This window comes from Phascolarctos cinereus, unplaced genomic scaffold (assembly GCF_003287225.1).
Source record: "Phascolarctos cinereus isolate Bilbo 61053 unplaced genomic scaffold, phaCin_HiC Scaffold_5;HRSCAF=322, whole genome shotgun sequence".
Taxonomy (NCBI): Eukaryota; Metazoa; Chordata; class Mammalia; order Diprotodontia; family Phascolarctidae; genus Phascolarctos; species Phascolarctos cinereus.
The window spans coordinates 352,834,379-352,861,359 of record NW_027555958.1 but is presented as its reverse complement, the minus strand read 5'-3'; the positions used below and the strand labels follow the sequence as shown (position 1 = coordinate 352,861,359).

The 26,981-nt window shown below is 35.7% G+C and overlaps 1 protein-coding gene across 3 annotated transcripts in view; it reads right to left on the bottom strand.

Annotated features, from left to right (window-relative positions):
* The window catches only part of LIN9 (lin-9 DREAM MuvB core complex component), an 84,757-nt gene that overhangs the window by 16,792 nt on the left and 40,984 nt on the right, over nt 1–26,981 (bottom strand). For all 3 annotated transcript variants that reach the window (XM_020982142.2, XM_020982141.2, XM_078156283.1), the window contains 5 exons: nt 26,201–26,295; nt 21,767–21,871; nt 11,685–11,818; nt 4,414–4,539; nt 679–836 (listed from right to left, as the gene is read on the bottom strand). In XM_020982142.2, coding sequence (XP_020837801.1) covers nt 679–836; nt 4,414–4,539; nt 11,685–11,818; nt 21,767–21,871; nt 26,201–26,295 — 618 coding nt within the window. The remainder of the gene's footprint in view (nt 1–678; nt 837–4,413; nt 4,540–11,684; nt 11,819–21,766; nt 21,872–26,200; nt 26,296–26,981) is intronic.

The window sequence follows — 26,981 nt, the reverse complement described above, 5'->3', positions numbered from 1 at the left end:
ACCACTGTGTACTGTATGCTTTGTTATTATGGTTGCATGATAACAAAATCAGGCTAACAATTCTGGGGCCATTAGCTAGTTTTTTTTAACAATAAAAGTTTTTTATAGTTTAAAAAAAAGAATTTTATTTACCGTATACTATTTATTATACTGTAGACTTCATGTGTTATGAAAAGTGAATGTTGTCTGAAATTTTGGGGTTTTTTAAAAATTAAGACGTTAGCACAACTAGTAAGAAAATTTTGCATGTTACCAATTTTATTTTGTGTACTGCATTTTATGGGTTATTTCATGGTTACTGTGTCAGGAAAAGTGTTTATTATCAGAATTAATGTTTTATTACAAAGAGCTATACACAGAAAAGGGTGAAAGATTAATTATTTGGTGGTTGTGGGAATCTAATCTATTTCCCACAGGTTCAACGTATCAACATTTACATTTTTTACCTTCCAGGAACATTACCTCCACGAAAATTGAGGACTGACTGAATATAATCTTTTTCTTGATAACTAAAAATCATGTATGTCAAACATGAAGAAGCAGTCTGTCTTCAATAAATAACTGCCAAGTTTGTGAGCTTTAGCTTCTAATTTGTAATTAGTTGCTCAGCTCATGCTCTTCCTGACACATTTTCAATAACCTCTTTATTGGAGTATAGTGTGTCTCCCTTCTCTTTACCTGTGACCTTTGTCCCAATGACCAAAGGGAGAGGAATCTCATCTGGAAGATCTTTGAATTGGGAAACATCTGCGACCTTCCTTTGTTGTAGGAGCCGAATTTTTTGCCGTTTCTGTTTTAATGCTGCTCGTTCCTCCTCAAAAAAGGCAGAAGAACACCTAGGATACATCGAGCTCTTATTAGGCCCCTTATCCAACCTCATTCTCAAGAAGAACAATCTTTTATTCTTGAAAGGCACTTTTAATGTCTTTAAAAACAATATCTCACTATGTTCAACAATAAGTAGGCATGGGGATTACCTATTTTTTAAGATAATCTGAAACAGAAAAGTGATTTGTCCAAGATCATTTGATTAAGCTGTCTCTAGAACTTAGGTTCAGTCTAAAATGCTAGAATTAAAAGAAGGATTCATCACATTTAAAAATTTGAAATGTTTTACCTGAAATAAAAGTCAAAACATTTAAGTAACTAACTCTATTTCTAAAGTCTGGCTGCCTCCTATGTTCAAATACTTGAGTGAACACACAGAACAATGAGTCTTACTATTAGTAGTGGGCAGACAAATGACTCAACTTCATACTCATAAGAATATACCTAATATAGAGAGGTGATGTGGTGCCCTAATGATATTACAAAGTGGTATTAGCAAAACTGATAACAAAGATGACAGTGGACAATGAAGAAAGAGGGGGGGGCTGATCATGTTCTTAATATGGAAGTAGTATAGCATACTGTGGTACTGACTTTATATTAATATCTTATATTTATATGGAAATTTAAAATTTGCAAAGCACTTTAGACATGATTTCATTTGATCCTCACAACAATTCTGGGAGATCAGTGATATTTCTATCTCCATTTTACAGATGAGAAAACTGAAGCAAACAGAGGTTAAGTGACTTGCCCTGGGCTTACTGCTAATAAATATCCAAGGCCGGATCTGACCTCGGGTCTTCCTGATTCCAAGTCCAGTAACCTATCCACTGAGCCACCTAATTAATTCTATAACACTATTACTTCAAAGTATTTTAAGAGAGACAGCGACAGAAAGGGGGGAGGGGGGGAGAGAAGTGTGTCCGAGGGAAAATGAGAGAAGGAAGATGAGGGGATATGGGCTCTATGAAACAGCTTCTTTGACATCAAGACTGAAGTAACTGGTCTTTAATGGTTTACAACTATAATTGCTTATTTTCTCTTTTTATGTAGCTTTCCTTTTTATTTTTTTTCTTCCTCTGATTTTCATTCTTAATTTCCATCTGAATATCTGAAATATTGATTGTGACAGTAATTTGTTCTGTACTTTGAATATGTCAGAGAAAAGGAATAATAAAATCACAAGTATTAATAAATAATGCTATGTCATTTTGGCCTAGACAAGTAGAGTGAAGGATAAAAAGAAAAAGAAACTGTTATATAGAAGTGAATAGAGGACAAATGAAAAGGTAGACATTTTAAAAAATTAAATAAAGCAGTGTAATAAAGTGGTAAAATGATGAGTAGAAACTAAGGTCATCCCAATGGGCAAGAATTAGAAAAGGTGTGACTAAATATGACCAAACATACAAAGTTAAAGCAAAAGTGCTATAAGAGAGTACCCCAAAATAATTATCCCAAATGGGTAGAATTAGATAGAGTTTTTGATAAAGAATTTTGAATATTATTCCTAGAGCCATTAAACGGGGTAGAACAGTTCCCTAAAATCTGCAGATACTACTACAAAGATAGGTGGAATTATCTGAATACAGTCTTATGAGGTCAGTCTTTTCTGTACCAGAGAGCTGGGGACAGGAAAGAAAGAGGGAGGGAAAAAAAAGGATAGGGTTGGGCCTTAAGAAGAAGCCCTTGTCTTCTCCTACCTCCAAAATGAAACACAGGAAGAATTACAGGAAATTGGGAAGAATTACAAAAACTGAGCAAATAAGTAATTTAGAGGAAAGATTTAAGAGTTGGGATTATCACATAAGATAAGAACAAGGGTCTCTTAGAGGGGAGACAACACAAAAAGGAGAAAATCTATTGAAACTATGGCAGGAAATTTCTGGTGTTGATTGATGACATCTGTTTCCTCTGGCCACCTCAAATGACTAGTGATTATTATCTGTGTGAGTGTAAAGAGTATAAAGAAAGTGTCAGGGTAAGTGAAACTTTATGATTAATAAATCTTTGAAATTCCACGTTCATTGGTCATTTGTCCTACCTAATCTTACCCTGATTTTATTTCATATTCTAATACTGGCTGAACATTTGACATTAGATTAGATAGGTGACAAAATGACGCTACAAAACAAACAAAAATCAGCCCTGTGTCAAAAGTGCTAAGTTTATACAATAAATATTTTTAAAGACAAAGAACAATAATAAAACATTAACAACCTGATAGAAAATGTTATAAAATTTATGTCTGTACTTCCGATATGTAAATCAGGAAAACCAAACCGTACCTTAATTAGCCAAATCAAATAGACTTAATAGGCTTCAAGTTTTCCCACTAGTAAAATGGGAGAAATTTCTATGTAGAATAGCTATATTATGGATAGTACAATGAAACAATAAGGATTAATGCTTCTAATGGCTCAGGAGAAGAAAGTGAGGCTGGTGACTTTGCACAGCCTTCCCTCCCTCAAATAAAATTCAATTGCATGTCATGTCATCAACTCCCTGATGTCATGGTCCTCTTTGAGAATGAAGGACAAACTACAGCCTGCAAGTAGTCGGAGCTGCCCTATTGGGGACCCAGCAGGCCAGTTCCAGTTGGGCAACTCAGCTTGTCCTCCTTTCCTCTTCTGGTATCAGGCCCTTACCTGAAGGTGCTCTGCCCAAAGGAAGTTAAATTTTGATGGCTGAAACCTACCTAGTTAACTTGGTGTTTACTGGCTAGATTCCATTCTCACAGACCAAGGCGTAAAGCCAATTCACTCTGGATCTCTGCCCGAGCACCACTTAATGGTCATTTTGGGGGCACCCCTGGCTCAGAGTGAATGTAAATAGTATCTGTTTCTCTTTTGGCCAGCAACCCTAAGGGTCTTTCCCTCCTAGTTGATTTTTTTTTTTTAATTAAAGGAGCCATGCCTTGACTCATTTCTTAGAAGCCTATTCAGTGTAAGGGTATTGGCTCACTCAAAGTGAGAACTTGAACAGAACTTAGCTTAAAAAGGCCCAGGTGTCCCACTGCATCCTGGGCCATCTCCAGTTGATCTGATCCATTTCTGGCCACTACACCCAGATGGCTCAGGAAGAGAAAGTGAGGCTGGTGACTTTGCACAGCTCTCCCTCACTCAAATCAAATTCAATTTCAAGTCATGTCATCATCTCCCCGATGTCATGGTCCTCTTCGAGAACGAAAGACAAACCACAACCACAAGAATTTCTCAACAAAATTAGCATAAAACATCTCTACTTAAAAAAAATTATACTATAAAAGAATTCAGTCATTTTATATAAATGAACAATTCTCAAGTATCACTCAGGTTAGTTTCAGTTATTTATTATAGTAAAACAAAAAAAGGCATTTGTGGTAAAGTTCTTCAGAAGATAAAGTACTTCAGGGAAGACAGTAATAGTCAGCAACATATCAATGTAACCTTTTATCAGGGTGATCTCATGTTACTTGTAACATTTTAAACTAAAGTTAATAAACTATATTTAGCATATAATGGTGTGGTATGGATTATTACAATACAATTATAATAACTAAACATTTAAAAACTAAACAAAAAATCACAACTATATTTTTACCTCCGTGGTTTTCCCATCAGCCGTCTAATTTTTCCCCATTCCACTCTTGTTAACTTTCGGGTCTTCAGATTAGGAAAAGACTCTTTCAGACAGACACAAAAGTCATTATCTCCTTCAAACAGTGGTCTATTAAAACAAAGGTGACATTTTAATAGTTTTCAAGCAACTGACTACATTCTTAATATGAATAAAAAACAATGCATATTAATTTTCTATGGTTAGTTAGTTAAATGCTAAACTTTTCGTTATGTATTCACTATGTATTAAGAACAATAGCTAGAATTATTACGTGGTAAGTTTTGCAAAGCACTTTATAAAATAAATCAGCTGATCCTCACAACAACCACGAGAGGTAGCTGTTATTATTACCCTCATTTGTCAGATGAGGAAAGTATGGCAGAGGTTAAGTGACTTGCTCAGGGTCACATGGCTAAGAAAGTATCTGAATAAATGACTCAAAATGCTATTCCTGAAGATATATAAGTCACTGACACTTGTTATATTAAACTCAAAAGCCACATAGGGATTATTATCTGCAAAGGAAATATCATGACAGACCAGGTTGCTGTTGTTTTTGTGCCGTTCAGCCAGTTCTACTCTTCATTGACCCTGTGGACCATCTGTCTATGGAGTTTTCTTGGTAAAGATACTGGACTAGTTTGCCATTTCCTTCTCCAGAGGAGTAAGGCAACAGAGGTTAAGTGATTTGCCCAGGGTCACCTAAGTAGTAAGTGCCTAAGCCAAATTTGAACTCAGATCTTCCTGACTCCAGGTCCAGTGCTCTATCCACTGAGCCACCTAGCTGCCTTCTAGACAGACCACACCACTAATCTAAAATGATCTATAAATATATTTAATGTGTGCCCCTGTAGAAAGCATATATTTTCCTGTCTTAAGGATCATGTCTTAGCTTAGTTATGGTGTCAGTGAAATCCCCAAATGTGAGGGCCGACTTCAAAACTGCCTCAAACCCACAATTAACACCAATTAATCAACAAGTATTTGCCTGTATAACAAGTATATACCTACTATGTACTAGGTACTGGAGAAACAAAAACAAAAAAGAAACAGCTCCTGACTTTGTAGAGCTTACATTTTATTAGAGGAAATAACATGTACATGTCTAAGTATAATATAAAATAAAGATATAAAAAGAACTTTTTTTGGGTGGGGAGGGAGTAAGAGAAGTTGAGAGGATCAGGAAAGGCGTGGTGTGGTGCTTAAGCTAAGCTCTGATGGAAACAAGGGGTTCTAGGAGGGGGTGCATTCTTGGTATGGGAGACAACCTTGAAGAGGCACAGAGACAGGAGATGAAGTGTGGCATGTGAGAAATAGAAACAAGTATATTTTGGCTTAACTGCAAAGTACATGAAGGGAAGTCCTCTAGGAGATTAACTCAGTCCTAGAAATCCAGGAGTACGGATGACTGATTAATGATTCCAGGAGTTCTGACTGACTCCTGGGAATCCCAGTGGAACTTTTGGGTAGGAAACTGAAGACCTGAGTATCACTAATAATGTTTTCATTACTGTGCCCAATAGAAGTCAAATGCTTCATAGAGGAAGGGTAGATCTGGGAAGTGAATAACTGGTTAAGAAGATTGTAACTTAAATGAGTTTGGATTTCTGGAACACGGCTTAAAATGTAGGGATGGGATCTTGACTCATAATAGACTGCACTTAGAGAAAGAACTGCTAAAAATGTACTTGCCAGTAAACCTATAAATCTAATCAAATGGGCTTTTCCCACTGGGCTTCATTCATTTTGGAATGTTTTGACTTTTCCATCATGCCCCAAGAAAATTCATCATTGGAAAATCTCATCTCTCACTAAGAACTAATTAATTAACCTTGTTACTTATACCTAATCAAAGGCTGCCCCTCAGATTTGAAGGTGGAACTACAAAATCCTCCATTTATGGAGAGGGCACAGGACAGACATCTTAAAGATGTCTTAATTTCCCACCCGGCTGCACTTATTTTGGAATGCTTTGACTCCTCTACCAAGCCATCTTCTGGGTACTTCCTCATTTCTCTGCCCCATCCCCTTTTCAGCTTTCTTTTATGTATAGTCTTCCCTCATTAGATTATAAACTCCTTGAGGGCAGGGACTGTCTTTCTTATTTGAATCCCCAGTGCTTAGCACAGAGCCTGCCATATAGTGGGCACTTAATGTTTAATGACTATAAACTGACTGTAAATGAAAAAGGGAGAGAAAACTATATTTACATCTAGCTATACATACCTACACACACACACACACACACACACACACACACACCCCCCTACCAAATGACACTGGGGCCTACAATGTAGGGAGAAAAGTATAGAAATGCCAAGAAATGAACAAAACTAAAACCCAAGAAAGCAGGCATTAATAATGACTTGCCTCAGATGTTAACACAAAATAAATTACAATTAACAAATAAGATAAAAATATATAGACAACTAACAGGAATATATAAGACCAAAAGCCATTCTCCAATATTTAAGTGGTCAAAGGCTGATGAAGAAATTGTTCTCAAAATAAGAATTACAGACTATTAACAACCATTTCTTTCTCAGCTCTACTATAGACTCTCCAGGCTTCACCACCATTCCTCAGCTGCCTTCTCACCCTGGATATCTTCTGAGGTCTACATTTTGGGGAGAGACCCAAGCTAGCCATCTTTCATTCCTTTCCCAGTCTGCTTCTGACTTTCTACACTTCCAGCCTTACTCCAACCCCTATGCAGGTACTTCTCCTTTTCTTCCCTTTGTTTCAACTCCCTTTTATATACTGTAATTCCCCATTAGAATGTGAACTCCTTGATGGGGATATACTGTCTTAATTTTTGTTTGTATTTGTATTCCTAGTTTGCAATGCCTGGCACATAGTAAGTGCTTGGTAAATATTTGTTGACATTATGAGAAAGAAGGTTCCAAATCATTAATAATAAGAGAAATACAAATCAAAACAACTCTCAAATTTTACTTCAAAACCAGTAGTCAATGCTATGGGGGTTGTAAAAAGATATGTACATTGATGCATTGTTGTTGGAACTGTCCATTAATCTGATCAGTCTAGAAAATAATTGAAATAATGTGAGTAAAGTAATAAAAATATCTGTATCCTTTGACCAAGAGATTCTTTTTCTAAGGCATATACCCTCTCAATGAGGTCAATAAAAAAAAAAAAGGAAAGCTCCAAACATACCAAAATTTTTTGGAACTAAGTAGATGCTCAATCAATTGAGGGAATGACTAACCAAATTGTGATACATGAATGTAATAGATGAGATGAATACAGAAAAACATGGATGATGACTTAATAGAAAAAGTGCAAAATGATGTAAGCAGAGTCAGGAAAACATTATACAAAATGACTACAACAAAAACAGTTAAAAACAAGAACCACAAAACAACTGAAACAGAATGCTGCAAAATTATAAAGAACAAGCTTGGTCTCAGAAGAGACAGGAGAAGACACTTCTACCTGTTCCACTGAAGCAGTCAGGGGCCATGAGTATGGGATACATCATATTTTTTCAATGTTGTTTTTTTTTTAATGCTTTGTTTTAAGGAATGGGTCTCTGGGAAGGGAAGGAAGAAATAGAGGCAATATAAAAATGAAATATATCAACAAAAAATTCATGTTTAAAAAGCAAGATTAACCAGGGATCATAGTGCAAGCAGATAAATTTGGCCTCATAGATACAACTGAGATCTGGCAGGAGAGGATTTACAATTGGAATATGGAAGGGTATTCCTTGTGGCAAAAGAATGATAGGTAAAAAGATGTGAGAGTAGCACTGCCTATTAAAAAGAAATTTTTGCAAGTGGAATAGGAATAAGAGAAAGCAAATAAAAGGAACTTGGATGAAAATCAGTGGAAGTATAAACAAAAGTGATAGGGGCAGCTAGGTGGAGAAGTAGACAGAACACTGACCCTGGAGAGTCAGTCTGACCTCAGGCACATAATACTTACTAGCGGTGTGACTCTGGGCAAGTCACTTAATCCCAACTGCCTCACTAAAAAACCCCAAAAAACGAAAAACAAAAAACCAGAAGCAATATCATCATCAAAATACAGACCTCCAGACAGAAAAAGGAAATGGATGAGTTTGGGAAACAAATCACAAGCCTGGCACAGAAGAATAATATAACAGTCACAGAGAACTTGAATTTCCTGGACATTTAATTCCATACCACATTTATTAAGTAGTTATTCTAGAAAAGGCACTATGTTAGAATATAAAGATAAGTGGATGGAACTCTTTTCCCAAAGAAGAATAGTCGCCTATTTCTTGAATTACTGATAACTTGATTCTTTTTTAAAATTAAATTTGTTTTCAATTATGAAACATTAGTTTTCTTCTTCCCATTTTCCCTTAATTCCATGGGAAAAGAAAAAGCAAAAAGAAAACCCTTATACAAATAAGCATAATCAAGCAAAACAAATTTTCATACTGGCCATGTCCAAAAATGTGTGCTTCATTCTGCATGTAAGTCCATCACCTCTTTGACAGGAGGTAGGTAGCATTTTTCATCATTGGTCCTCTTAAATTGATCCTTTAAAAAGAAGAGGAACCAACAAGGGAAACTACTACTCTGAATATAATTCTTGCAAAAAAACAAAAGGGGGGGGCAGAGTTTGCATTGGTAGGTGAAGTGGAAATGATGCTATTTTGTTTGTGATTGAAGTGACCACACCACCCAAAAATTTGTGATAAAAAACAGGAAAGGAAAAACAACTCTAGTCTGATATATAGCCTAGATTTGAGAAGCACTCATTTCAAGGGTTTAGAAAAAGGATAAGCAGAATCCCTTCAATTCTGGAATATGGCTCTCTTGAAGGGTAATCTTACCAAATAAAAAAAAGGGATAAGTAAAAGGGGGGACTGTAGCATTGTATATTCTCTAGGTGAAGTCTGCCCATGAGGAATGGGAAGCTCTGGAGGATAAAATTATGAAGACACAAAGAAAAGCATTTCTGAGGATGAACAAAAGGGAGAGCTGTCTAAAGAGGTCATTGAGGATGCTAGGGAACTAATCAACCAAATATGAACTTCAAAAGATATGGATATAAGATGGGAAAATGTCCCAATTCTTGTACTCAGTTTAAAAACAATCAACCTCATAAGTAAATGATGGGAGAAGCATAGCTTGAGAGCAGCTGATCTGAAAAAACTCAGCAATTAAGTGCAATGGATGGAGCACCAATACTAGAGTCAGGAAGACTAGAGTTCACATCTGGCATCATATAATTACTAGCTGTGTGACCCTGGGCAAGTCAATTAACCTTTGTTTGCCTCAATTTCCTCAACTGTAAAATGGTAATAGTAACAGTACCTACCTCCCAAGGTTGTTGTGAGGATCAATTGTAAAGTGCCTAGGAAAGTGCTTGGCACATAGTATTACATAAATGTTACTGATGATGATGATGAAGAAGAAGAATCCAAAAGTGCTAATAAGATCTTAGGTTGCATTAAGGAAAGCACAGTGAGTAGGATTATGAAAGTGAGAGTCCTACTGTAGTCTGCTCTAGCCATACTACTTTATCTAATATTGTCTTCAGTCCTGGGTATGATAATTTAGAAAAGGCTAGACAGAATATATCCAGAGCAGGCTAACAAGAGACCTAGAGATTATGCTGTATTAATTTCAGTTGAAGGAACTGGGATGTTTTAGGCTGAAGAGAAGACTTAGAGGTGGGAGGAAGAAGCTATGGTAACACTCTTTTAAGCATTTCAAGGTAAAGACTTGCTCTCCTTGGCCTCAGAAAGCAGAATCTTATAAGGGCAATTGACAGAGGTTTTAGAGAGGTACATTTATGTTTGATTCAAGGAAAATGTTCCTTATATTATTTTATTTTTTTGGGGGGGTGAGGCAATTGAGGTCAAGTGACTTGCCCAGAGTCACACAGCTAGCGAGTGTCATGTATCTGATTTGAACTCAGGTCCTCCTGACTCCAGGGCCAGTGCTCTATCCACAGTGCCACCTGGCTGCCCAAAGGAAAATGTTCCTAACAAGGAGAGCTACTCCTAGTTATCCCTCTAAAACTGGAATAACTTTGCACAGGTACTAGAAGTCTTCAAGCAAAGGCTAGGTATTGTCAAGTTTTTTTGTAGAAAGGACTCTTATTCAGGTACAGGTGGACACTCAGGTCTCTTTTGGTGCTGAGTCTATGATGTTGATTCTGTGATTCAGATAAAACATGACCCTCAAAAATCTTTCCAAACCCATTAAAAACCTGGAAAGAGGCAAGAAATCATCTCACTCACAAGTCCCTAAAACCAGGAGCCAACCTGGGCCCAGAAATCATTCTATTTCTTAACACAAAGTAGTTGCGAATCCCTTGAAGCTGATCCAATTCAAATCTAAATCTTCATGGGACTCAAAGCTTCTAGACTAGAGTGGAATTAGATCAGGTAGGTGACCAATAAAATAAAGAAATTAGAAGACAATGATTAGTTAATAAAACATAGATTTCTAGCAAGTGACTATCAAAATCTTCAGAATTTTTCCCATAGTTCTTATAGCTGTGAGGCCAAGCTTCAATCAAATATTTGCCAACTTCTTCCTATTTATATACAGGCCACCTACTAGTGAGTTCTTTAAGTACTTCTTTCGAAAACAGTAACAATCAATATTTTCCAAAATGCTATCTGAATAATTTTTATCACCAATCATGTCTTTATCATCAAACTAACATAAAAATCCAAGAAAACAGATCTTTCACTGCAGATATTAATCTGTCTTTGAAGAATTAACAGAATGTTCATTTTGGAGTATTTCTGCTATTGTCCTTTAAAAATCACATTAAAAACGGGGCAGCTAGGTGACGCAGTGGATAAAACACCGGTCCTGAAGTCAGCAGGACCTGAGTTCAAATCTGGCCTCAAACCAAACACTTACACTAGCTGTGTGACCCTGGGCCACTCACTTAACCCCAATTGCCTTAAAAAAATCACATTAAAAAGATACTTTTATTTAATTCATCAACAGATCTTCCAACTCCTTTCTCAAAAAAGGAGAAAGAAAAATCAAGAAAACTATGCACAAAGTAGGTTTATTTGAGAAGGAACAGAAAATTTTATCTAAAAGGATTGAAGAGAATAACCATGTATTAAGTACCTACTATATGCAAGGCACTATGCTAAATACATTTTAAAAAATCTCATCTAAAAAAGAAGAATGCTAAGGAACAAACATATATAGATGAGATTTCAATTTATAATGCTTGAAAAACTTAAATTTATAGTTCAAATTAGTATAACACATAATACATACTTATCTATATTTGAATAGAACCATTCATATATACACCACTTGTGTGCTTTAGGAAGTTTGAGAAGGTTACGTAGACGGAAGCCAATCTTCTGTGAAGCCTTCTTGTCTGGTGTTGACATTGTTGCTGTGAATTTCTAGGAAATGAAACAGAGATTATTTGAAATTCAGTTTCCTAAGCAAAGACAGAGATCTGTAATCCTCTGTAGAAAAGGCAAATAGTTTTGTATAACTTTATAAAACATTCAAAATTCCTAAGCTCAAATTTTTTATTAATGAGTTTTTTTATTCTAATTTAAATCCTAAAGGTTTTCATAAAACATATCATAAAAATCAAAATTGATAATCACCTTATTATCCACCCTAGATAATGCCCTCATATGAAAAAGGATCCAAAATCTTATCAATGTGGGCAGTACCTCCAATGATATAGTTCTACCCACTCTTTTCTATGCTGTGATTGTTTCCTCCTAACAAAATGGATGCCTATCCATCTATAATTCATTGTTTTGCTCCACAACCAACCTACCTACTTTTCCAGTCATATATTTTAAAATACATTTTGTTCTATATCACCTTTATTTCCAAATGTGTTTCTCTTTTTTCACCTCCCAAAGAGGGCTATTGTGTATGATAAAGAATAAAGAAGAGGCAAAAAAAAAATCTTGTTTTTATTCTTCAAATTCAGTGTCGATTTTATTTTTTGCTCTAACAAATCAATGAAACTATTCACAACCTAATTCTAGAATGCTGTTACCATATTTTTTGAAGAAGTTTTTTTTTTCTAATGGAAGCCAAAAAACAAACAAACCCCAAAACATAAAAAAGCACCTGAGGGAAAAAACAAGTTTTAAACCAGTAGGTTCTGTTTTTAATTAGTAAATTAAATTCTACTTTTCTTTTCAAGGTCATAATTTGTCATAACAAATTCCAGAGGGTATACAAACTTTTTTGCTGCAGTGTAATTTCAATAGAAGTAGATAGGGTGATAGTAGAATTGCTAGAAACCAAAATCCTGGGGTTGCGGAAGAACAAAATTTCATAACCAACCTGTTTCCATAATAGTGAACTATCAAATGAAAAGACATGTAATGTAATGGACAAGTAAGGAACACATATGGAGAATACACACATAGCCCTTATCCCTACATTTTTCTTCCTTCAGAGTCTTAGATCTTTTTGCCCATGTACATTCTATGATTATTATGGTGGGGCTTTTTTGAGTGTTATCTACTTCAATAGCCTTTGTTGGAGGCTATTTACTCATTCCAATCATGCTCCAATTGCTCAAGAATTTTGGAAAGCCTTTTTCAAAATGGTCTTCAGACTCAGTTTATAAGCCATTCATAATAATGACTGCACTACTGAAATTTCTGACAAAATGTGTTCAAACATCCTCCTCTCTTGAGTCCCTATTCCTCATACTGCCAATTTCACCTAGCCAAACCTCAACCTTGGATCATTCCCGTCATTCATTACCTTCCTTCCTACACATGTGCTGCTAAATGAAAGTAGACATGGAGAAAATCACTTAATTTTTAACTATGTCCACTACAAAGTTATGCTACACAATCTCAACTGGGCCCTCACAGTCACCAAGCAATCCTCCTATACCTACTTTATCAACTCACTCTCCACTGCAGCAATCCCAAAACTTTATTCTTCCTCAAACATTCCATGGCTTCTTATACTCTCTCAGCTGAGAACTTTGCCACATATTTTACTGATAGCCCTCTGTCATCCCCACTCTCACTTATTTTCAATTCTCTCCCTGCCTAGTGGCTTATTTTCTACTACCTAAAAATGTTTATGTCTACCCTATCCTGAAAACATTCTCAATTATCCTTTTATCCCTGTTAACAAACACCCTATATCTATTCTGTCCTTGTAGCTAAATTCCTAGAAAAGATTATCTACAATATGTGCTTCTACTTTCTCTTTCACTCTCTTCTTAACCCCTTACAATTGACCTTCCAATCTTATTCTACTGAAATTGCCCTCTCCAAAATTATTAATGATCTCTTAACTGCCAAATCCAGTGGGTTTTTTCTTTCTTTCTTTTTTTTTTAAAGGGCAATTGGGGTTAAGTGACTTGCCAAGGGTGACACAGCTAGTAAGTGTCAAGTGTTTGGTCTGAGGCCAGATTTGAACTTAAGTCCTTCTGACTTCAGGGCCAGTGCTCTATCCATTGAGCCACCTAGCTGCCCCTTCCAGTGGCCTTTTCTCAATCCCCATTCTTCTTGATTTCTCTGCAGCCTGTGACTTTGTTGATCACTCTTTCCTCCTTAATACTCTCATCTCTCTAGGTTTTTCAGGACATCACCATCTTGGTTCTCTGCCTACTTACCAGACCACTCCTATCTTCTTTGCACAATCCTCTTATACCCTTTAACCATAGGTGTTCTTCAGGGTTCTTCTGGGCTCTCTTCTCTCTCCCTCTATACTACTTCACCTGGTGATATCAACTCTCATGGATTTAATTACCATCTCTAGGCTGATGATTCTCAAATCTACCTATCCTGTCCCAAACTGTCCTCTGACCTCCAATCTCACACCTCCAACTACCTTTAAGACATCTCAAACTAGAAGTCCAGTAGACATCTTAAACTCACTATGTCTAAAACAGAACTTGTTATCTTTCCCTCTAAACCCTGTTCAATCCCCTACCTTCCCTGTTACTGTACAGGGCACACCACCATCCTCCCAGTCCCTTGCGTTTGTAAGTAGACTTGACTCTCAAACTTCTATTTGCAAAAAGCAAATACAACCTTAAACGCTGAAAATCTGCACCACAGCAAATATTCTGGGCCCTAATAACAGTACCTTTGCACATTTTTCCTCATATGCACTTTGATATTCTTTGTATTATACTTATTTGCCCCCACTGGATTGTAAAATGCCTTGAGAACAAGGTCACATTCCATTCATTTTTGTATATGCTCAAAAAGATCTAGCTAACAATGGTCAAAAAAGTTCGCTGAATTAAACAAATGCCCTGATGACTGTATCACAGACAATGAGAATAACTGAAAAGTAAAGTTCAAAACACCTTTTGAACAATAGTAACGTTATGTATAAACTTTTATTACAAGCTTCCAAGGACTCTATTTTGAACACAACAATGATCATCTGGATGCATAAGTTTAGATACGTTTCCTTTTGGGGGTGGAGGGAAAGGAGGGGTAGGTTTCCTAGCCTCCAAGTCCAACTCCAAGACTTCATCATAATGTAAAGGTGACGCTACTTTCTCACTGTACCTGAAAGCTTTAGCAATATTTATTGGCAATGCATGCCAATAAAAAGTAAGGCCAACTCCCCTTGGGAAAAGATTGTCCTATGGACAAAAGTAATCCTGATTGTGTGCCAGAAGTTAAGACATACAGTTCTAGATCTCATAAAAATTGGAAAATACATCTTTTGGGGAGGCCTAATTCCAGCTCTGGGAGTGGATAAGAGCTCATCCATATATTCAATGCCAGTTCTAGGTGTAATGATGATGCCATAAGCATTAACAATATGAAATAATTATCTCACTATGGCACCTCCAGTGTAAAGAAAAATCAAACAAGTATATGATTCTAGAAGAACACAAACCAAATACAACATGGCATCTTAACTTCAACCTCTAGCACAGTTTACAAGGCTAATAGGAATGGGGTATCCAAGGAGCAGTAAGAATCTACGATCCTACAGGTCAGAATGTGTATTTTTGGCTTTGAAGCTCAGGTCTCCAGTTATACTGTAAGGGCTTTTATGGAAGTTGCACTGACTTGAGTCATAAAGAAATTAACTTGAAATGGCAGATCCTGAGCCCTTTATCTCTACTTCACCTATTACCATGCAAATCTCTGAAGGCAGATCTTTTACAGAGAGTTTAGAGGAAAGCATAGATTAGAATCACAAAAAAAGTGGTATGGAAGGATTATAACAGGATCTTAATTTTTTCAGTGAAGCAGCCTGGTAAATTATGTGCTGTAAATATGGGGTCAGGGAATGAGTGTTTGGAACAGCTGCACCAGAGAATAAGACAAGGAATGGGTTTGAGTAAAAGGACTGCTGAATAGCAGAGAATGCCCAGTTGAAGTCATATACAATTAATTGTACAGTACATGAAATCCAGTCAGTTTTATGGCTTTCACCAGAAATGTTGAACAACTGAATAAGAAAATGAATGCTAGGGTTAATGAGGATTAAGAAACCAAGGAGGTCTTGGAGGTGTGGCATTCTAAAGTTAGGTAAGATATAGAAGCAAGTGAAACCAAAGTAAATTAGCAAGTGAAATGCAAACAGTATCTATAAGCAAGTGTGTTTTTCTTTTAAGATAAATATCTGTTTCATCAAGGACATTAGAGCAGTCATTCAGTTGACAAGTATTTACTAAATACTTATTATGTGTTAGGCAAGAAGCTAAACACTGAGGATACAAAGGAAAAGAAAGGGAAAAAAAGTTCCTGCCTACAAGGAGTATACGTTTTAATGGAGAAAACAAATAAAAATAGCTAGGCAAAGATAAGACATATAAAGAGTAGACAGAAGGTACTGTGTGAGAGAAAGGCACTAGCAGCTGAAGGGACACAGTAAAGCCTACCACACAAAGTAGAATTTGAGCTGAGTCTTGAAGGAATCCGGGGAAATGAAGAGGTGAAAGTGACTGGGTGGAAACCTCTGAGTGGGCATGAGGGGCAGCCAATACTAAGGCATAGAGAAGGGATATGGAGTGCTGAGTTTGAGGAACTGCAAATAGGTCAATGTAGCTAGATCACAGCATATGTGGAAGGAAATAAAATATAAGAACCCTGAAATGATAGGAAGGGGTCAGGTCGAAGAGCTTAAATGTCAGATGAGTTTATACTTGATACTGGAGGTAGTAAGGAGCCCCTGAAGCTCAATGAGCAGAGGATATGGTCAGATTTGTGCTTTACAAAAACCACTTTAGCAGCTGAGTGAAGAGACAGTTGAGGAAGGGAGACCAATTATAAGGCTACAGCAGAAGTCCAGGTGGAGAAATGACAAGATACTGAACAAGGATTGTGGCTTTGTGAGTGGAGAAAGATGTTGTAAAGATAGAAAAGGCAAGGCAATGGAATGGATATGTGGGGTAAATAAGGGTGAAAAGTCAAGGATTACACAGAGGATGAGAGCCTGGGAGGATACTAGTACTGTCAACAGTAATGTGGAAGCCCAGAAGAAGTAAGGGTTTAAACGTAGAAGGGAAGATAATGAATTATCTTAGACATGTTGAGTTTGAGATATCTCTGGGACATCCAGGTTGATAAATCCAAAAGGAATATGGTGATAGAGTACTAACTCAGAAGAAATACTTGGCTATATAATCTGGGAATCATCTGCATAGAGATGATAAATGAACCTGTGGGAGCTGATGAAATCACAAAGTTAGATACAGAGAAGAAAAGAAAGTCCAGGACAAAGCCTTAGAGGATAACCATGGTTAGCTGCTATGACATGGATGAAGAAACCATAAAGTAGATTAAGAAGTAGAGTTTGGACAGATAGGAAGACAAACAGGAGAAAGCAATGTTATGAAAGCCTAGAGGAAAAAATACCCAGGAAGGGTATAAGGATGAGAATTGAAAAAAGGCCATTAGATACAGCAATTAGGAGATCACTGGTAACTTTGGAGAAGACAGTTTGAGATGAATGATAAGGGCTGATGCCAGACTGCAAAGAGTTTAGAAGGGAGTGAAAGGAGAGAAGTGGAGGCACTTAGTGCAAATGGCTTTCTCAAGGAATTTAGCCATGAAGCAGAAAGATAAAGGATGATAGTAAAACAAGGATAGCGGAACCAAGTGAGGGTTTTTAAGGATGAGGAAGACAAATACCTATTTGTCAGCACTAAGGAAGAAGCCAGGAGGCAGAAACTGAAGATTAAAGAGGATCTGAGACAGAAGTAAGGAGAAAAAAGTAGGGTAATATGTCTGGATGATGTGAGATGAGAAGATGAAGTGTCTGCAAATGTTTACAATGTTTTTTTGTGAAGTATAAGACAAAAGTTCTCAGCTAAGAGGGTGGAGAAGGTGTTTTATGGGATACCTGAGGAGAAATAAGGTTTGGAAAATCTGATATGGAAAGTGCAATGGCGGATAGAGAAGGGAGGGAAAAAATATCTTGCTGAAATGAGGGCCCAGTTGAGATTAGATGATATAAATTTGTAGTGGACTCAGAATAGTTTTGTGATTTCTTCCAGCTTTGTTCAACAGTATATGAGTAAGACCAAAGAAGGTAGATAGTGGGAATAATCTAAGGCAAAGGCAAAACTTTGGCAAGGCAAAGTTTATCAGACAAAGGGCAGGGAGAGACAACAAATGCAAGAGAAGGGGAAAGTGCAAAGCTGAAGTGCCTCACCCAAAGTTTGAGAGAAGGTAAAAAGGAGAGTGGTGCCCATGTGGGGTGTAATGGTCTAGGAAAAAAGTAGGGGATAGATGGAATGGGAGTCAAAGTCACAGTGAGAAGGAAGAACAAGGTTAGGGGGTTATAAGGCACAAGGAAAAGTAGACTGAAAAAAACATTACTTAGAGAAAAGATTTGTTACACTGTATCACAAGAAAATTAATTATAATCAGATAATAAAGTCTTGCTACAGACCATATGCAACTGTATTTTAAAGAACTTTTTGTTGTAAAGATACCTGCTACATATTAAGAATTTATCTGTTATTAATACTAAGATTTTGAAAATAAAAGTTTTCTATCTATAGCAAATTTTCTTATTTTGAATAATCTTTTTAATAATTTTTTTAGCACAGTCCCAAGATACAATGGTTTTGAATTTCACTAGGCTTATTCACCATTATCAAATTAATACTTCGTATCTGATTTTTTTAAGTAGAAGGCATAATGGTGAAACTAGGTCAGTTAGTATTTTTAAAATGCTGGGGCTTATGGTCATATAACCAAACCCTAAAACCTTCTTATCATAATCAAGTAAAAGAACACAATTTTTTTCTCTCCCTACAATACATACTCTTCAATGTTTTATGACTTCTTTTCCCCTTCAAGACTGCTCTTATGTTGTCTAGGATGCAGGAGGTTCTTGGGATGGTTAAGAGCAAGAACATAAAAAACATGAATAAGAGTTCTAGATTCAAGAGACAGAACTAAAGTTTCATGAAACCTTCAAATATCTGGCTGCAAGGGCTACTTTTACAGACAACAACCAAAACTTAGAGTTCAGCTGTAATTGCTACTGCAAAACTTAGTCAAGAGGAAAAAAAAAGACACTGGTTTAAACTTAAGAAAAAGCTTAAGACTACTTCACAACCATCAGATTGGGAAAACTGACAAAAAAGGAAAATGACAAAAGATGGAGGAGCTGAAGGGAAGGAAACAGATACATTAATGTACTTTTAGTGTAACTGTAAATTGTTACAGCATTCTGAAAAGTAATTTGGGAACATGCCCCCTAAATTACTAAACTCTGCATATCCTTTGACCTAGCAGCATCATTATTAGGCCCTTGCCCCAAAAAGATCAAATGAAGAAGAAAAGGACACATGTACAAAATATTTATGGTAGCTCTTTCTGTCATGGTAAAGAAATGGCAACTAAGAGGGTGTCCACCTGTTGGAGAATAACTGAATAAATTATGGTATATGAATGTGATGTAATACAATACTGTTGTAAGACATGATGAAAAAGATGGTTTCAGAAAAACTTGGGAAGACTTGTATAAACCGATCCAGACTGAAGTGAGTAGAATCAGGACAACAATTCATACCATAACAACATGTTAAAATGAACAGTTTTGAAAGTCTTAAGGACTTTGATTAATACAATGATCACCCATCATGCCTTAGGACTGATAATGAAGAGTGCTACCTACCTCCTGACAAAGAGGTGATGTACAAAATGCAGAATTAGACACAGATTTCTGGGCACAGCCAACATGGGTATTTGTTTTGTTTGACTATGCATATTTATCACAAAGGTTTTGTTTTTTTTTCTTTTTTCATTGGCAGTGGAGAGAGAGAATAAAATTTAACTGAAAAAAGTAAAAGCTTAAAATAAATGGGACACTAAAGAAGACATAAGACACCTCACTCTTTCCTCTGCGTAGGTGGGGAAGAGGTGTGTCTAAGGATGCAGAACATCACAAATCACATCTGTTTTTCTTCTGATGTACTGATAGCATTTGCTGAATTTTTTTTTATTCTCCTCTTCTGAAAAATTCTTTATTATGGGTAGAGAAAAGGATAAAGTGGAAAATCTAGGTGAAGTAAAAAACAAAAAACATCAATAAAAACCTACTTAAAAGAAGAAAAATGGGCTATTCAAATAATTCTCCCCTCTAAATCCTTCTAAATTCTTAGAAGGCAAGCAAAATTAATATTAAATGTTTAATTGATATTTATTATGGCTTTCATCTTGGTTTTAAAGTTCAAATACTCCATACGGGAAGACTAATTTTTGTATTATACGTAAATTTTAAAGTGCATTAGGGATGCCCATCAATTGTAGAACAAGCTGTGGCATATGATTATGATAGAATATTATTGTGCTATAAGAAATGACAAGGGGGATGCTTTCAGAAAAACCTGGGAAGACTTAGAAGAACAGATGTAAAGTGAAGTGAGCAGAACCTGAACATTGTCTACAGTTTCAGCAATACTGTATGATGACCAACTGTGAATGACTTAGCTATCCTCAGCATCCAAGACAATTCTGAAGGACTTATGATGAAAAATGCTATCCACCTCCAGAGACAGAACTGAATGCAGAATGAAGCATATTTTTTTTTAACTTTCCTTATTTTTTGAGGGCTTTTTGGGTATTTTATTTTGCAACATGGCTAATATAAAAATACACTTTGTATGACTGCACATGTATAATCTTTATCAAATTGCCTGTCTTCTCAAGGAAGGGAGAGGGAAGGGTGGGAATCTGGAACTCAGAACTTTTTAAAATGAATGATAAAAATTGTTTTTACATATACTCAGAAAAAAATCATAAAATATAAAAAATTTTCTCCAAAAAAGTGCATTGAAGTTCCTTGGTGGTGTTGTTATTTCAGTCGTGTTTTACTCTTCATGACCTCATTTTGGGGTTTTCTTGGCAAAGATACTGAAATGGTTTACATTTCCTTCTCCAACTTATTTCACAGATGAGAAACTGAAGCAAACAGGGTTAAGTAACTCGCCCAGGGTTCTCCCAGCCAGTAAATGTCTGAGGCCAGATTTGAACTCATGAAGATGTCTTCCTGGTTCCAAGACTAATCCACTGCACCACTTAGTTGCCCATAAGGAAGGTTACATTTACAGTCATTTCATAGGAGCAAGGACATGTTTTCACTATTTTAAATTTCTATGGAGAGTATTGTTAATATAAATTCAATTTTATAAAATATTCTTGATCACCTGTATAATCTGGTCTACCTGTGGTCTGAAACACAACTCAGTCATAATCATTTTCTGATGGGAAAATAAAATCTCCATTACAATGATTCATTTTTTTAAGGATGCTGTCAGAAACGCGGTTGTACTAAGAGCGCAGAGTATGCTAAGAAGATAGATTGTGAGTTCTGTATATGCCACACTACTAAATTCAATACTTACTTGCTTAGCTTCTATTCTTTCTTATATGCCGCACTGATATACAGATCATCAACTAAGAAACAGGGATGCTAATAGTGAAAGAGATTATTTGATTTCACTCCATATACTATCCTCTTTGAGACAAAAAAGAAAAAGTACTACTTGCCCCCTCAGTAGTATGCATGACTTATTCTTCCTCATTTCCAGGAGAGGAAAAAAAAAGGCTCTCATATTGCAAATCTATTTATTTAATGTCTGCTATGCCTAAGAAAGAAGAGTAAGGGTGTAGGATTGACTTTCAAGTTTGAAGTTAATAATAAAGTAATAACTTCCTACTGATAACTCTGACACAAAAACTGAGTCAGGAAACAGAAATAAAGAGTATCACTTTGGTATCACTGTTTTCACTTTGAATCTTGTATACCAGTTTCTACAAATAACTTATTTCCCAGAAATTTATAAAATGCTGGCTCAAACTGTATTATGCTAGACTGCTAGTCTTCTTTCACTTTAGGAAATGCTTTTGACTCACACATACCTGTGGAACCATTGCAACTCTCTGGTTTCTTTTAGGGGACCTTGTATTTAATTGTCTGTCATCATCTTCACAAAAAAGACGGCTTCGTTTTGAATTTCTGAAGGGCTATACGACATAAATGTAAAAGAATTAAATTAAAAATCAAGAACAATTTTCCATTTTTATATATGATATATATTCCCACAACAGGGTGATATAGCCATGACTTCATTAGAAATGTCAATGGAAGATAAAATGACAAAGGTAATTTATAATTCAGAAAGCAGTCAGACAAATACTTTCACATGATTGGTCTCCAAATGCTCCTCTCTCAGTTCTACTCCATCAGCCTGGTACTTGGTTGGGCAGGAACAGAAGGAAAGCCCCCAAATGGCAATTACAAGGTTATATACCCTTATCATCTACCTCTAAAATGTACTTTTGCTTGGTGTATACAAAGTGTAGTTTATTATCTATTCCAGTATTATTTCTATTTGATTGTTTAAATGCTTCTATTTGTTTTTACTATAAGTTTCTTGAGCACAAAACTCTCACACTCAAAAGGATCTATGATCTCATTGGTGCATATTTCCTATTTAAAAATACAAGGTGGCAACCCATCGTATGCAATGTTTGACTTTGTATCCCACAGTTTGCCACAGGGGGTTCACCTAATGTGCTGGAGGCCTTCCTCACTTTCTACTGACACATTATGAGGCACCAGTGGAACACAAGGGGTGGCTGTTCTTTGGTCTTGCTTTTGCCACATGATTAACCTGTCTTCTTCAATCAGACAAGTATCGATGATCTTCTTTATTCTAGTTCTTCATTGTTACTTGTTACATGTTGCAGTGTACTTACCACCGTCACGCACGACTCCACCGCCCTCTGAGTTATATTCCTGTTTAATTCTTTGAGGACTAGTTGTTTCATGCCTCACAGACATGCAACAATACCAGAAGAATACTTTGTTTTTAGAGGAAGTGTGAAATCATTAAATGAGCTTTAGCAATGGAATACTATTAGGCCAAAAGAAATAATGATGAAAGCAACTGTTTCAAAGAAACCTGGAAAAACTTTTATGAACTAATACAGAGTGAACTGAGCAGAACTAGAACCACCCCTCTCCTAAGAGAGAAGTGATGGACTCACGGTGCATAAAACATGCTTTTTTTGGACATGGCCAAAGTGGGAATTTGTTTTACTTAACTGTGCTTATCATAAGTTTCTGTCCTCGCCTCCAATTTGGGAAATGGGAGAGAAAATAGATTTTTGCTAATTGAAAAAAATTAAATGCAATTTTTTTTTAAAGAAAAGAAAAATCAGAAGGAGATACAGAACAATTAACACATCATTCAAGTTTATGTTTTTTCCCTTTGGCTTAAAAAAAAAAAAGAGCTTTACTCTTTCCCAAGGACAACCCAGACTGCTCATCCTGTTTATTTTGGGCTGAACTTGCCCTACATATGGGAGTGGCTTGCCAAGATTATTTACACACATACTAATAAACAGATGGAAAGACTATAGGTTCTCAATCTAACTGTGTTTCATTGTCTGGACAATATGTATTCATCCATTTGGTTTTTCATGGTTATGCCAAACTACTGAGTGGTAGGTTCTCATCCAGGAGGCTCTGCAACACTATAGGGTTATTAGTACATGCTATTAGCATGATGTCATTGGCAAACAGAAGCATCTGGAGAACATGACTAGCCATATGGAATCCTTTTTGAATTTGGATTCTTTCTTGGATTTTCTCCATGAGAGTAGCAAACACCTTTGTTAAGCACACATCTCCTAAATTATGTCTTGTAATATCTTTCAAGGAAATCTTGAATAATTTTGATATATGCATAGAAGACCCCTTGTTGGACAAAAACCTTTAAAAAGTAGTGTTTTGCTCTTCTGCATCAAAGGTTTTTTTAGATAATTAATAAACAATAAGCACAGCAAGATCTACATGTTTCAGTCAATTGTGTAATGGAACTATGTCCTCCATGTGGAACACTGCTTGTAAAAGCCTGCCTCTAACAGTACTAATACTTTTATTGCCCTCAATTCACATGCAGATTTCCCTCATAAAAAATGTAAATAGATGGGAAAGTTGGCATGTAAGTCATTAATATTCTCCAAATAACCTTTTAAAAAGTATTAATAGAGTCCTGTGTTTTTTTATATACTTTTTCTATCTTCCCTGCCTTCAGATATCTTATGAATCTATGCATTCGCAACTTTATCACTTTTAGCATGGAACTCATATACAGATTTGGTTTAATCTGGCTGTTTTTATTATCTCTATTCTCTTTAATACCATTTCTCTCTTCTCTATAAACATATCTGGGATGTTAGTATGAGTATGTGGTTCCAATGTCTTTGACTGCAAAAAAAAGAGTTTGTCAAAAGCTTTTTCATTTTTCTTCTATTGTCCTACTTTCATTTTCATCCCTAAAACACTCTCAGGAAGACACTGCTTAGTTGAGTCTCACACCAAATTTTCTTTAAATTGCTTGTATCCTCCATGACTTCTCTGTTTTATGAGGCAATACTGTTCAAAAAACTTCCATTGTTCTTTTTTATAAAAGTTTTTTGTTTTTAATCTTTTTGAAAATTCTGAACTTAACAAACACAAAAAAAAGAGAGAGAGAACATTTCCATATACAATTTTACAAAGTAGTTTGTATCATATAATGGTATAACTTTCAGCTGTTCTCTGATTCCACTTGGAAGTTAGTGAAGTGTCAGCACACAAATGTACTTTATGGGCTCTTTTGGTTACCCTGTCATACTTATTCATTTGCAAAAGTTAAACTTCTAAATGAAAGCATTATAGTCTGTGTCTTCTTTTTCATCCACATTCCATTTTTTTTGTTCTTGATGATCTGTTTAAATCATTGTTTTAATTGTAAGCTATGTTTTTTTCTAATTTCTCTTTTCTTAGATTTGTACTCATTTTCTTTGCTCCAACTGTACACAAATAGATTTCGATTCTAACAGGTTGGTGGTCTGATTATACACAAAAAGTGGATTCAAGAATGAGTCTCATGTCAATACTGAGTCATTTCCTACCTGTTAAAATATGATCAATTTTGGGTTTTTTTTAGTTTATCTGCTTCTCACGGAGTCTAGCACCTTTTCATTCTTTTCTTGAAGAAAGTATTCATGATATTTAAGTATGAAGCTTCTAGTTAGTAAGTCTTTGACTTCTTTAATTTCCTTATTTGTAATCCATATTTTCCAACATATTTCTTGCTGTCCTGACATGTTTTGCACTGAAATCACCAAGCCATCAAAGTATGTTGATTTAAAATGTAAGGTACCACTGAATTCTTTGCAGAATTTTTCTTCATCCTTTGCAACTGATATTAATGCATAAGATGCAATTATTTTCATGGTGAGCTTTTTGCAAATACTTAATACGGGCAATGAAATACAAGATGATCAAATGTCCCATGAAACGATTTTTCGTGCTACCTTTGGACACACAATAAAACCAACTTCATCAACCACTTAACATTTGCTTTTTCATAATTCCATTTAGCTACAACTTTGGTATTTCTAATGTTTTCACTTGTAGTCAAAATTGACATTCACTGGTCATTTGATAACTATCTCACATTTAGAATACCCATATAGCTAGTCAAGTTAGTCAAGTGTCGGCACACAAACGTACTTTTTAGGCTCTTTTGGTTACCCTGTTATAGTTATTCATCTGCATCAGTTAAACTTCTATATGAAAGCATTCGAGTCTGTGTCATCTTCTTTTTCATCCACATTCCATTTTTTTGTCCTTGATAATCTGTTTAAATAGTTGTTTTAATTGTACACTATGCCTTTTTCTAATTTCTATTTTCTCAGCTTTGTACTAATTTTCTTGATCTAAAATGGTCTAAAAACTGTGTGAGTCTTAGCACTGTACTGGCTGCCCCCTTTTCTGTTGTGTCATTTGGAAGTCAGAGGAAGATACAAAGAATTGATGCCTACTTTGTATTTTTCTTTCTTCCATTTCATGTGTTGCTGTGACCAAAGAATTCATCACCAAGTAACCAGCCTACTTCTAATGAAACTCTACTTACCTAAATCAATCCTTAGGGAAATAGACTTAGACTGTTACTAGGATTGTACTCAAAACATTTCCAGCATGATAATGAGATAAGAACCAAATATATGTAGTTATTTTACATACATTACCTAACAGAACCACAAACAATAACACACTCAGAAAACTTTTTAAGGACAATACAGAAACAGCAATGAGAACTAACTAAATTTTTACTGATTGAATTATGCTTGAAAAAATAATAAAGCGTCTACTATTTTCATCCAAGTACCTCAAATATTCTATTTGGGGGAAAGGAAACCTTTGAGCAATGCTATCTGTGAGAATTATTATTCTGTAATAACATGTAAATGATAATTTCATTATCATTACAAATAAGAAAATAAATTACTCTTTACCATCTCCACTGAAGAGGCTGTGTTCTTGCCTTTCCAAACTGGTGTTTTCTGTAAGGAACTGTATTTTTCATTCCATGTGCTGGATAAGCTTCCCTCTGTGATAAAATTACACATCATTAATACAAATTTAAATCTAATCCAGTGGGGACTATAAAATTTAAAAATATTTCAAAGAAAAGGCAATGTGTTAGAGTGGAAAAAAATACTAGGTTTGAAGTCAGAAGATTCAGTCCTAACCCCATCCTTTCCACTAACTTGACAGGATAGATAGACAGCCAGACATCTCTCTTTCTGGAGAGGGAGGGAGAGGGAGAGGGGGAGAGAGAGAGAGAGTGTGTGTGTCTCCCCTAAGCAAGTCACTTAGTGTGGTACAGTGGACAGAACAGGAAGACAAGGGTTTAAATCCTGTCTCAGACCCTACTAGCTGAAATAATGTATATAAAGTACTTTGTATAACCTATAGGGATATATATGAGCCATCCCTATTAAACACCTTAGTTTACTCATCAGTAAAGGAGCTAGATCATATGATGTTTATTTTTGTTTTCATTATTTATGATGTGAATATTTTCTCTCATGATAAAAATAGCTCCCTCATATTTGAGACTGAAAAACATATTAACACAAATCAATTTTTAAAATGTCCTACATGTAACAAGACATTTTCTCTGTATAACTCCAAAAATAATTTGAAAAAGTCATGATAATAGATCTTTTTCATTTATTTGACACATGTTTATAGAACACTTACTACACGCAAGGTACTGTATAATAGGTATTA